Source organism: Asterias rubens, chromosome 3 (genome assembly GCF_902459465.1).
Source record: "Asterias rubens chromosome 3, eAstRub1.3, whole genome shotgun sequence".
Lineage (NCBI taxonomy): Eukaryota > Metazoa > Echinodermata > Asteroidea > Forcipulatida > Asteriidae > Asterias > Asterias rubens.
Genome location: NC_047064.1, coordinates 16,274,092 through 16,285,348, shown reverse-complemented (window position 1 = coordinate 16,285,348; position 11,257 = coordinate 16,274,092). Strand labels below are relative to the sequence as shown.

The window sequence follows — 11,257 nt, the reverse complement described above, 5'->3', positions numbered from 1 at the left end:
TACCACCACTTCGGACTACGTAATGGAAGTGACACTTTGTTCCAGATACAATGCTCCCGTGCAAATTACTTCCCAGTGGGTCCTTTTTGCTGACGCACGCTACCTCGAACTATATTATTTTTAACTTTTGAAAAAAAAAGAAAAAAAAGGAGGGGGTGCAAACCAAACAACAATTAACAGACCTTTCCCTAATCAAATAACATAGAGTGTCCTTGCTATTATGCCTTCGCACATTCTATCTTTAAAAAAAACTGAGTTGAACAGTCGTCTATTTTATTTGGCAGTATGGCTTAAAGCTGCCCAAGGAACCCATCGGGATTTTATTTTTTAACAGGAGATTTTTTAACGTCAATACATTTTGACCATTTGGCGAAGTCTATGACATTGACTTTACGCGACTTAAAGGTCAAAATTTAATGGGCAAATATTCCAGGCTCGAAAACAACCACAAAGGCGCCGTTGCCAAATTGAAAAAAAAACTGACAACGAGTTTTTTCCAGCAAAATTTAACAAAATTGTTGAATAAAAGCAAAACACAAAACAGCTTTGTTGACTCCCCATTTTTCTTCTTCCGAAGAGTCGTTTAGGAAGGTTAAAGGTTGCTACGTTTCGGATATAAATATAGCATTTTCTGCATTTGCTTTAAGCTGAGTCGTACATTGATGTTTAGAGACTCTTTTAAACCTTTTCCTTGTTTTTCGATAGGAAAGGTGCGAACTCTCCCGATCCGCAGTGGATTTCTGTTTATAATAGTTGGCATGAAATTCATGTATGCTCGCTCGACACAACGCGTGAGTGGACTATCATTCAGATCCCATTATTTCAGCAGACACTTTTTGAATTCCAGTTTGTAACTAAACGCCAAAAGGAAAATGGCAACCAGTCCTCTTCTTACCGCTTTCAATGTCGCTATCGGATGCTCAGCCATTCTCGGAAACGGTTTGGTGATTTTCGTCATGACGGTCAGACGTAAACAGTTCAGCTCCTTCACTAACCGACTTATCCGTCACCAATCCATCATCGACTTCGTCTCTGGTTTGGTGTTTCTCCTCATGACTGGAATCGAACAAAGTTCTCTACTGACAATGTTGGAAGCTAACATTTTCACCGATATCATATGTCGATTTGTTGACTCTCATTACTTTATATGGGCAGTCAATGTCGCATCCACGTACAACCTGGTGGTGATATCGCTGGAGCGTTTTCTTGCCACGTGTTATCCGGTCAAACACCGCAACTACTGCTCACTCTTCAAGATCAAAGTTTCAATGTGTGCTGCTTGGATCATTGGTTTTGCTTATGCACTGGTATTTCTGTTCTTATACCATGTAAGCGATGGGAAGTGCGACTTCAATCCGAACAACGCAAAGATCTTCAGAGTTTTTGTCTTTAGTTGGTCTTTTCTCGTCGAATATATCGTTCCGGTGATCTTCATATCGTTTTCGTACGTTAGAATACTCCTCGTTCTTCGCCACAAACTTGACAATGCTGACGCCAATCAGCAAAATGGCGTCTTGAGTAAGGCCAAGAAAAACGTCATCATTACAATGCTGATCGCTGGTTGCATGTTTTTCATTTGCTGGTCTCCGATTCAGATGTTGCGATTGTTCTTAAGTACTGAAATCGTTAAGGGGTTTTCAACAGCAACCGTGATGGGTGCTGTCAGGGGATTGGTCATGTGTAACATGAGCGTGAATCCAGTCGTGTATTGCTTTAAGTACGAGCATTTCCGCACACAACTCAATCAACTTGCACGGAGCCGATTTGGTCGACACCGAGTGCGTCCTGGAGAGGAGTCTAACGATGTACCCTCTTTGTCCTTAGACCCGATACAAGAAACTGCAATAACACAAGCTCTGTAAAGATATCAGAATAGCTAACCGATATTCCATGGCCTTCTTGAAAGTCTGGTTCGTATCTTGATAAATTGTGTGCAGTTGATTAAATTATAATGAAACAATTGGCATGTACAATTCGATGAGTTAACTAACATGCTTGTACCCAACAAATTTGAACCGGATGTAAATGGAAATTGTCCTGTGTTCCCGGTCGAAGGTTTTTGCACGGTGTTAAAGGAACACGTTGCCTTGGATCGGTCGAGTTGGTATTTGAAAAGCGTATGTAACCGTTTGTTATAAAATGCATATGGCTAGAAAGATGTTTAACAAGTAGAATACAATGATCCACACATATTTGCCTCGAAATCGCGTGGTTTTCCTTCTACTTTGCGAACTAAAACGGTCGGCCATTTATGGGTGTCAAAAATTTGACTCCCATAAATGGCCGACCGTGTTTGTCGACAAGGTAAAAGGAAAACCACGCAATTTCGATAATACTTGTGTGGATCATTGTATTCTACTTTTAAAATATCTTTCTTATCATATGCATTCTACAACAAACGGTTACATACGCTTTTCAAAGACCAACTCGACCGATCCAAGGCAACGTGTTCCTTTAACGCCCATTCGTAGACCTACTTAGTTACAATACTGTAGAAGATAATAGTGAACGGACACTTGAAGATTTGAAATGTGTGCGCACTCACAGTAGGCTACGTCACGAGAAAGGGCCATTGCAGATTTGTCCTTAAAGAAGATGTTAGGCCTAGATAGAAGAACAAGCAGTTTCTAAATTGTCAATGGCTGTCAATGCATGTTAACTCTACCTATGTTTTCTAAGGACAGGTGTACCACAGCCCTATAGGCCTGTACGCTAAATATCTTTCATTATACTCTGAACGCCCGTTTGTATCATAAAAAGGCACAGTTACACCTTGCAACGTCACAGCTCGAGTTTTATGCCACCCAGACTGGACAACTACGGACAGCCATAAATGCAATCAAAACAGATCGCCACTGTTTTTAACATTGTTACAAAGTTTCTGAAACGTTGTGTGGATTTTGTTGAAAACAAAAATAACTCATTATGGGGTGTATTTTAATTTATTGAAAAGTTTGCAAAAATCGTGGGTTTGATGGTCAAAACATCTGTTAATTCAATTCAATTGCTTGTTTTACTAACATTCGGCCGACCATGCCAACCAAGGCTGTTTGTTTATCAACAAAAGATAGGTCTTTATCTTCCCATTACCCATATGTTATTCAAAACTGGTTTTGAATGTGGCATGTTGCAGTTAATTATCACTAATGATTTCTGTTCGTTATCATTTTGAATATAAACTGGGCATTGCCCCTTATAAGGTCGGGCGGATACGTGCTACTGTTGCTTGGCAACGCACTCAGAAGTAGTGTGATGGGCTCGACTCCCGGTCACGACATCAGTCATGTGCCCTTGAGCAAGGCACTTTAAGCATAATTGAATCGTTAAACAAGTTGGGGAGGTAGTGCATACTGATCTACATAGCAAGGCTCCTATAGGGGATGGGACCATGCCTAGCACACTGTTACAGCCACAGGAGAGAGGTGGCAACGTGCTCCAGAGTGCTAATGATACAAACAAAAATTCGAGAAAAACAAGTTTGAGTATTTACTACTTTGACGTTCTGAACAATTGACGTCATTTAATCCGCCTACTTTAATTTTCACGGTCAGCTGGGCTTAAACTTGCCTTGCGCGCCAAAACGTTTTCCCAGTGGGGATTTCAGCATCATCCAGTCTCTTCATCCAGCCTCGAGAGATGATAGATATTGCTCTATCAACGGATTGTTTTTCATGTTTTATTGACATGGATTATGGAGGGGACCTTTAAAATACACACAGATTTGTCTTAGCTTCTTATACTTGAGGGCCGAGGTGAAGTCTGCCTGCGAACACAACCAGCAAGGACTTATCACTTTGCAACCAGCAGTCTCGGTGTTGATCTTTAAAAACTAACTCTGCAGAATTTCATTTCGTTTTCATCACAGTGACAACAACGACACTCACATTGAACGTTGAGTTCATCAACATGCTGTTTGGGTGAAAGAACAAGAAGAAGAAACGACTTCTAGCAGGCAGCGATCATCAATGCTTTGAAAGCTTATATAGTAACTGCAAGTTCTGCCATTTTCGCAAGCGATGTGGTGATTTTTGTCAAGACTGTCACATAACACAGTTCACCTCCTTTTACTTCACCCGTCACCAATGATGAAATTATTATAAGGGAAGAAGCAAAGCTGATCTGAACAAACTTTGATTGGATTGTTCATTAGCAAGTGTTAGACCAATTATTGTTCATTGCTTCAAGTACGAGCATTTCCACGTGTGGCCCAACAACTTCGTCGGTTTGGAAACACGACAGTAATTATTTTGTTTTCTCGCTGAAGCACGCACTTTACTAACTGCAATACAACCTACAAAAAGGGAATAACATTCCTACTTCAAAATACTTTTGTTTGCTGAAACAATTCGTCAGGGGATGAACTAAGTCGAGCATATACCCATACATTAATGTTTAAAGACTCCTTGAACCCCCTTTGTTGGATCTCGTTAATGTCCAGTTTCTCTGAACAAAACTGTGCGAGGTTTTGTTTGGACACTTCAAAGTGACAACCATATCGTCAACAAGTTGTCGCAGATCCCGATTTACGTCTCCCATTTTTTCTAGTTACTTGTTAGTTTCTAATATTTCGTCAAGTTGTCGCAGATCCCGATTTTCGTCTCCCATCTTTCTAGTAACTTGTTAGTTTCTGAGAAAATGGAGTCCGGTTCTCTCGTCATAGCGTTCAGCATTACCATCGGATGCTCAGCCATTCTCGGAAATGGTTTGGTGATTTTCGTCATGACGGTCAGACGTGAACAGTTCAGTTCCTTCACTAACCGACTTATCCGTCACCAATCCATCATCGACTTCGTCTCTGGTTTGGTGTTTCTCCTCATAACTGGGATCAAACAAAGTTCTCTACTGACAACGTTGCAAGCAAACATCTTCGGTGAAATTATTTGTCGATTTCTTGAGTCTGAATATTTTGTTTGGGCAGTCAATGTAACATCCACGTACAATCTGGTGGTGATATCGCTGGAGCGTTTTCTTGCCACGTGCTATCCGGTCAAACACCGCAACTACTGCTCACTCTTCAAGATCAAAGTTTCAATGTGTGCTGCTTGGATCATCGGCTTTGTATATGCGCTCATATTTCTTTTCTTACACCATGTGATAAAGGGGACGTGCCGCTACAATCGTACCAATGGAAAGATCTTCGAGGTTTTTGTGTTTTGTTGGACTTTTCTCATTGAGTACATCCTTCCAGCATTCCTTATATCGTTTTCGTACGTTCGAATTCTCCTCGTTCTTCGACACAAACTTGACAATGCTAACGCCAATCAGCAAGATGGTGTCTTCAGTAAGGCTAAAAGAAACGTCATCACTACGATGCTGATCGCTGGTTGCATGTTTTTCATTTGCTGGACTCCGATGCAGATGTTACGATTGATCTTAAGTACTGATATCGTCGATGTGTTTTCCGTCAGAGGCATTTCAGACGCTTTCACGGGGTTAGTCATGTGCAACATGAGCGTGAATCCAGTCGTTTATTGCTTCAAATACCAGCATTTCCGTACACAGCTCAAGCAACTTGTACGGAGCCGATTTGGCCAAAACCGAGTACGTCCTGGAGAGGAGTCTAACGATGCGCCCTCTTTGTCCGTAGACCCGATGCAGAACACAGCAACAACACAAATGCTTTAAAATATCAGAATAAACCCAGCTATCGTGTACACATTGGACCATCTTTAGTCAAAATTAGAGTGTACAATATTGGGCAACATGTAACGTCGCCACAACTTTACTTTTCATCGCAACAGCGTTGCAGACGTTGGGCCGACATGGGTTTAACGTTTGGCAAACTCCGTCACAACATCGGACAAGAAAAAGAGCGCGACAAAACAGAAGATGGAGAGATGAACTAAGTAATTAAAAGGGCATTCCTTGGCAACAGACAGTGCATAGAGTGAAATGGAGAATTTGTGAAGAGGTTGTCCTTCTGCAGTGGAGTGAAATGGCTAGACAGACTGATTGTACAATGGTCAACCTCTGGCAAATAACGTCGCTACAAACTTTCTCATCGGAAAAACGTGGCAGACGTTGAGCCGACGTTGGACCAACGTTTGGCAACGTCGACACCTATATTGGCCAACGTCAATGTGCGTGCATCGTTCGTTCGACGAATGAGTAAAACAATAGGGACAATTAAATTTATGGTTGGCCCAACTTTAGCAACTTTTACCTTATCTTGCCCAGATCGGGCCAACGTTTGCTTGAAAATAAGTAAAATGCTTGAGGAACGTAATTTTATGTTTGTCAGATATTGGCATTTGACATCACATTGACGTCATATCCGATTTTGTTTTCATGACACGTTATGCCCGTAATAACTTATTTGGGTATAATAAGTGTATTATTATGTGTTGTTATGTTGTTTTGTATAATGCAACCAGTAGAAACTTACATTATATAGTCATATACTTCTTTTAATGCACATCATGTCTAATTCATACACACCATTATCCATAGGCCATTTTCGAAACAACGGCTTCGGCTTTGATTTCGCCTCAGGCTAGCTTGGCGCGTTTGTTTTGACACGCGCTCAGGGCTTCAGACGAGAGGACGGAGCCTGAAGCCGAATCAAAAGCCGCAGCCGTGGATTCGAAAAGGGCCATAGACTCTGTAGTGATAGTCTAAACCTTCACATTTTGCTGTTAATTATATATTGGTTTTCTGTAGCTTTGATGTACTTTTTTTTATTCTAAAGACGGAATGTAAACACAGAAGTACAAACACTAAACTGTATTATTGATAACTAAATCCTGTATATAGTATTTATTGAAAAACTTCTCAGCCCCGCATACAAAGTAACATACGTTGACGCACACAAAGTAGCATTTAATTTTTTTGTCAACGTTGACAAGGCCGATTTTAGGACACCGACGCGTTGCGACGTTACGTTGGCGAAGATAATTTCTCGAAGATTGAACAATCTAGGATGCCGACTTTAGGTTGCCCGCATTATAACTACGATATCAAATGCCTACAAATAGACGATTCAAACTAAACACAACATCCTGACATTCACACAATCTCTGATACAGACATTCAGGTCCTGTCAAACTGTTGCGTGAATTAAGCGCAATTGTGTGCCTAACGTTATTATATGGGTGCATGTTCGTAAGTTGTCACTCGTTCGAGACGCGTTTGGCATTTGGCATGCTGATATTACGTTGACGGCGTTATAACATACGTTTTGCCAACGTATAACAATAGACGACTCAAACTGTATAATATTTCCTGGCGTTGGTTACAGCCTTTGATTCCGACACTAATGACCTGTCACGTGGTTGCGTGTAGAGCCAGCGTTTGCCATTCGTATGTACGTTCGTAAGTCGACATTCGTTGAGACACGTTTGCCATTCGTTCGTGGCCAGTTTGACACAGATTAGCGGTTCGCAGGGGTTCAGTGAGGTGCGCTTGGGTATGGAATTTTGTTTTTAGAACATCTTCAAATATTTTAGCATGTGACAACAGTGATCAATAAGCAATGTATACTTTGAATGTGTGAACGTTTTGCACGTTGGGTGTTGCTTCTTCCGCTAAATACGTCGACCTTAGTCAGAGTGAAGGCCCAACGAATACACCTCCTTTCTTTAATTCTAATAAAATAGAGTAACGCCAATAAGTCACGGTTTGGCCTTCGAATCCAACATGGTCGTTACATGCCTTGCCGTTTCAGAAATGTACCTGATATTCTCGAGTCTCTTTTGGAACGTACAATTTTAACCGGAACTGGCCTTATAAGATTCGGTTTAAGCCATTGGACCCTTTCGGTACAGAAAAAAAACAAAAAAGTTCACAGATTTACAAATAACTTACAGGGTTTACAGAAGGTAGTGTGAAATACTTCTTTTGAAATATTATTCCATGAAATGCTTTACTTTTTGAGAAAACAGTAAAACAATATCAATTCTCGTTAACGAGAATTACGGATTTATTTTAAACACATGTCATGACACGGCGAAACGCGCGGATACAAGGGTGGGTTTTCCCGTTATTTTCTCCCGACTCCGATGACCGATTAAGCCCAAATTTTCACAGGTTTGTTATTTGATATAGAAGTTGTGATACACGAAGTGTGGGCCTTGGAAAATACTGTTTACTGAAAGGGTCCAATGGCTTTAAAGGGAAGGTACACGTTTGGTAATTGTCAAAGACCAGTCTTCTCACTTGGTGTGTCCCATCATAAATGCATAAAATAACAAGCCTTTGAAAATTTGGGCTCAATCGGCCATCGAAGTTGCGAGAAAATGATGAAAGAGAAAACACCCTTGTTGATCGAATTTTGTGTGTTTTTAGATAGGAATAAAAGACTTCTAGCTAGAAGTCTTTTATTATTTGAGTGAGAAATGACCTCTTTCTCAAAAACTACGTTGCTTCAGAGGGAGTTTTTCCCCACAATGTTTTATACTATCAACAGCTCTCCAATGCTCGTTACCAAGTCAGTTTTTAAGTTAAGATTTGTTTTGAGTAACTACCAAACGTGTACCTTCCCTCTAAGTGGTTTATTGCCGGTTGTTCTCGATTTCGTTTTGTTTTGCATCATTGAGAACTTATTTTAAAAACCTTTTAACTGTCCCTGTGGAATCTTAACCACGCACAGATTGTGGTTTTCTTCTGTTTTTTGTTTGTTTTGGAGGCCAGGGCACATCAATAAAACAGCCTGGAATAGGCCAAAATTAATAAAAAGCGACCGTTGTCTATACAGCGCATAAACACGTAGCAAAGATCTATTCGTGTCTTTGAAGGACGAAAACCAACGTTTCTATGCCTTTCTTGAATTGGCTGCTTTCTTTGATAGAGTCGTTGAGAATCCGTTGGGAATAAAATATTCTATTTACATTCTGGATATATTTAGGGCACCTTCACTTCATCTCATGGTTTCATTGCTGCCTTGGCTCAGACAACAAAAATCGGCTGTCTAAAACCCCAAAATATTGGATATTCTAACAACTTATCGATTTAAACAATGATATTTCTCAGACAATTTTGTGTCTAATGAATGTTTGCTTGTTTAAACATGTTGTGAAAGATACAATAATTCGCACTGTAAAGTTGCAGAATTGTTTCTTTCAAGTTTCTTCTTCGATCTCGTTAACTATTATGGCATCAATTGGTGGTTTAGCCACAGCGTTTAACGTCGCTATCGGATGCTCAGCCATTCTCGGAAACGGTTTGGTGATTTTCGTCATGACGGTCAGACATAAACAGTTCAGCTCCTTCACTAACCGACTTATCCGTCACCAATCCATCATCGACTTCGTCTCTGGTTTGGTGTTTCTCCTCACGACTGCGATCACACAGAGCTCACTTTTAAAGAAACTGAAGGAACATTTCTTTTGTGTTTTTCTCTGTAAGTTCATATTTTCACATTTGTTTGTTTGGGGTTTAGGCGTAGCATCCACGTACAATCTGGTGGTGATATCGCTGGAGCGTTTTCTTGCCACGTGCCATCCGGTCAAACACCGCAACTACTGCTCACTCTTCAAGATCAAAGTTTCAATGTGTGTTGCTTGGATCATCGGTATCACCTACTCGCTGAGGTTTTTCTTCGTGTTCAAAGTCAATGGTAGTAAGTGCGGCTTTGATCCATCCATAAGTCCTGCTGCATTGAAGATTGTGTTTTGTGTAAGTACTTTGATTGAGTACATTATTTCTGTGCTCCTTATATCGTTTTCGTACTGTAGAATAATCCTCGTTCTTCGCCACAAACTTGACAATGCTAACGCCAATCAGCAAGATGGCGTCTTCAGTAAGGCTAAAAGAAACGTAATCGCTACAATGCTGATCGCTGGTTGCATGTTCTTCATTTGCTGGACTCATATCCAGACGTTACGATTGCTACATAATATTAATGTTATAACAAACAACACAAGACAAATTAGTGACATCACTCGGGCTTTTCAGGATTTGATCATGTGTAACATGAGCGTGAATCCAGTCGTTTATTGCTTTAAGTACGAGCATTTCCGCGTACAGCTCATGCAACTTTTACGGAGCCGTTTTGGTCGAAACCAAGTGCGTCCTGGAGAGGAGTCTATGGAAGGAACAACATTGAGCAGGAAATCCCAATAAAGAAAATCCAATAGCAAAATTCTGAAACAAAGGAGAACTATAAAAAAAGAAATGACACTGAACTCTCATATTTTACAGTATAAGGGAAAATTATCCATAATTGAATCTTGAACTGTTGTCCTCTGCTCAGTTTGATGTGGTTTTCTGCCTTAAACACACAGCTTTTTATGAAAACACAGGCCCTTTTCGAATTCACGGCTTCGGCCCCAGATTCGGCTCAGGCTAGCTTGGCCCCCGCGGTTGTTTTGACAATGTGCGCGTGTTTTGCGTATACGCAATCATGGCTTCAGACGAGAGGAAGGAGCCGGAAGCCGAATCCCAAGCCGAAGCCGTGGTTTCGAAAAGGGCCGTAGAACGAGCACCTATAATCTCCACCCTCGATAGCAAAATTAGACCACCATTAGGAATTTGATGCACGATTTAAGTTGGCATTTTATTTTATCTACAATCGGGCAGTATCAAACCCAATGTCTGATCCACTTCAAATCTTCTCTGGATTGAACAAATCCAGCCATCGTAACCCCGTCTTATTAAAGCCCGGTTCATACTTCCTGCGAATGCGAATGCGAAGCGAATTTGACGTGAATTTGACGTCACACCCTCTTTTCGCAGCGATTATTCGCAAGGGAGTAGAGCAGAGGGCAACTGCTGCGAATTGTTCGTTGCGAATTTGTGACGTCAAGATTCGCTTCATCTTCGCATTCGCAGGAAGTATGAACCAGGATTTAGTCTCTGATGGATGGAAGATTGAGAAGGTCTAATGGACATCAATGCCATTTTTTTCTCTTCACTGCTATACCCCTGTCTGATTCATAAAAGATATAGGAAAGCTTTGATGCATTCACGTTTCCTCTGGGATATTCGCATTCGCAGGGAGTATGTGTGATGATATGAGAATTTTAAAACAATATCAATTCTCGTTAACGAGAATTACGGATTTATTTTAAACACATATCATGACACGGCGAAACGCGCGAGTATGTGTGATGATATGAGCATTTTACGTCACATGGCTGCCCTCGCAGGGGTTGAGCACAGTCTAACTTTGACCAGGATTTTAGAAACACGGACACTATTGGTAATTGTCAAAAACTAGTCTTCGCAGTTGGTGTATCTCAGCATATGCATAAAATAACAAACCTGTGAAAATTTGAGCTCAATCGGTCGTCGAAGTTGCGAGATATTAATTAAAGAAAAA

At 40.8% G+C, this 11,257-nt stretch overlaps 3 protein-coding genes across 3 annotated transcripts; all 3 read left to right on the top strand.

Annotated features, from left to right (window-relative positions):
* Window positions 1-872: 872 nt before the first annotated feature.
* On the top strand, window positions 873-1,862 carry LOC117288106 (C-X-C chemokine receptor type 5-like). Its single transcript, XM_033768806.1, has one exon. The coding sequence runs from the start codon at window positions 873-875 to the stop codon at window positions 1,860-1,862; it is 990 nt and encodes a 329-aa protein (XP_033624697.1).
* Window positions 1,863-4,635: 2,773 nt separating this feature from the next.
* Window positions 4,636-5,625, top strand: LOC117288105 (RYamide receptor-like). Its single transcript, XM_033768805.1, has one exon. The coding sequence runs from the start codon at window positions 4,636-4,638 to the stop codon at window positions 5,623-5,625; it is 990 nt and encodes a 329-aa protein (XP_033624696.1).
* Window positions 5,626-9,087: 3,462 nt separating this feature from the next.
* Window positions 9,088-10,820, top strand: LOC117288104 (thyrotropin-releasing hormone receptor-like). The gene is made up of 3 exons (XM_033768804.1): window positions 9,088-9,253; window positions 9,377-9,556; window positions 10,768-10,820. Exons 1-3 carry the CDS (start codon window positions 9,088-9,090, stop codon window positions 10,818-10,820), a joined length of 399 nt encoding a protein of 132 aa, XP_033624695.1.
* Window positions 10,821-11,257: the final 437 nt, after the last annotated feature.

What these genes read in the sequence shown, in the direction of transcription:
- LOC117288106 (XM_033768806.1), top strand. Translation starts at nt 873, where the DNA reads ATGGCAACCAGTCCTCTTCTTACCGCTTTCAATGTCGCTATCGGATGC.
- LOC117288105 (XM_033768805.1), top strand. Translation starts at nt 4,636, where the DNA reads ATGGAGTCCGGTTCTCTCGTCATAGCGTTCAGCATTACCATCGGATGC.
- LOC117288104 (XM_033768804.1), top strand. Translation starts at nt 9,088, where the DNA reads ATGGCATCAATTGGTGGTTTAGCCACAGCGTTTAACGTCGCTATCGGA. An exon ending in CATCATCGACTTCGTCTCTG is followed by an intron (nt 9,254 to 9,376) that starts GTTTGGTGTTTC and finishes TTTGGGGTTTAG; the next exon opens with GCGTAGCATCCACGTACAAT. An exon ending in CGTGTTCAAAGTCAATGGTA is followed by an intron (nt 9,557 to 10,767) that starts GTAAGTGCGGCT and finishes TCGCATTCGCAG; the next exon opens with GAAGTATGAACCAGGATTTA.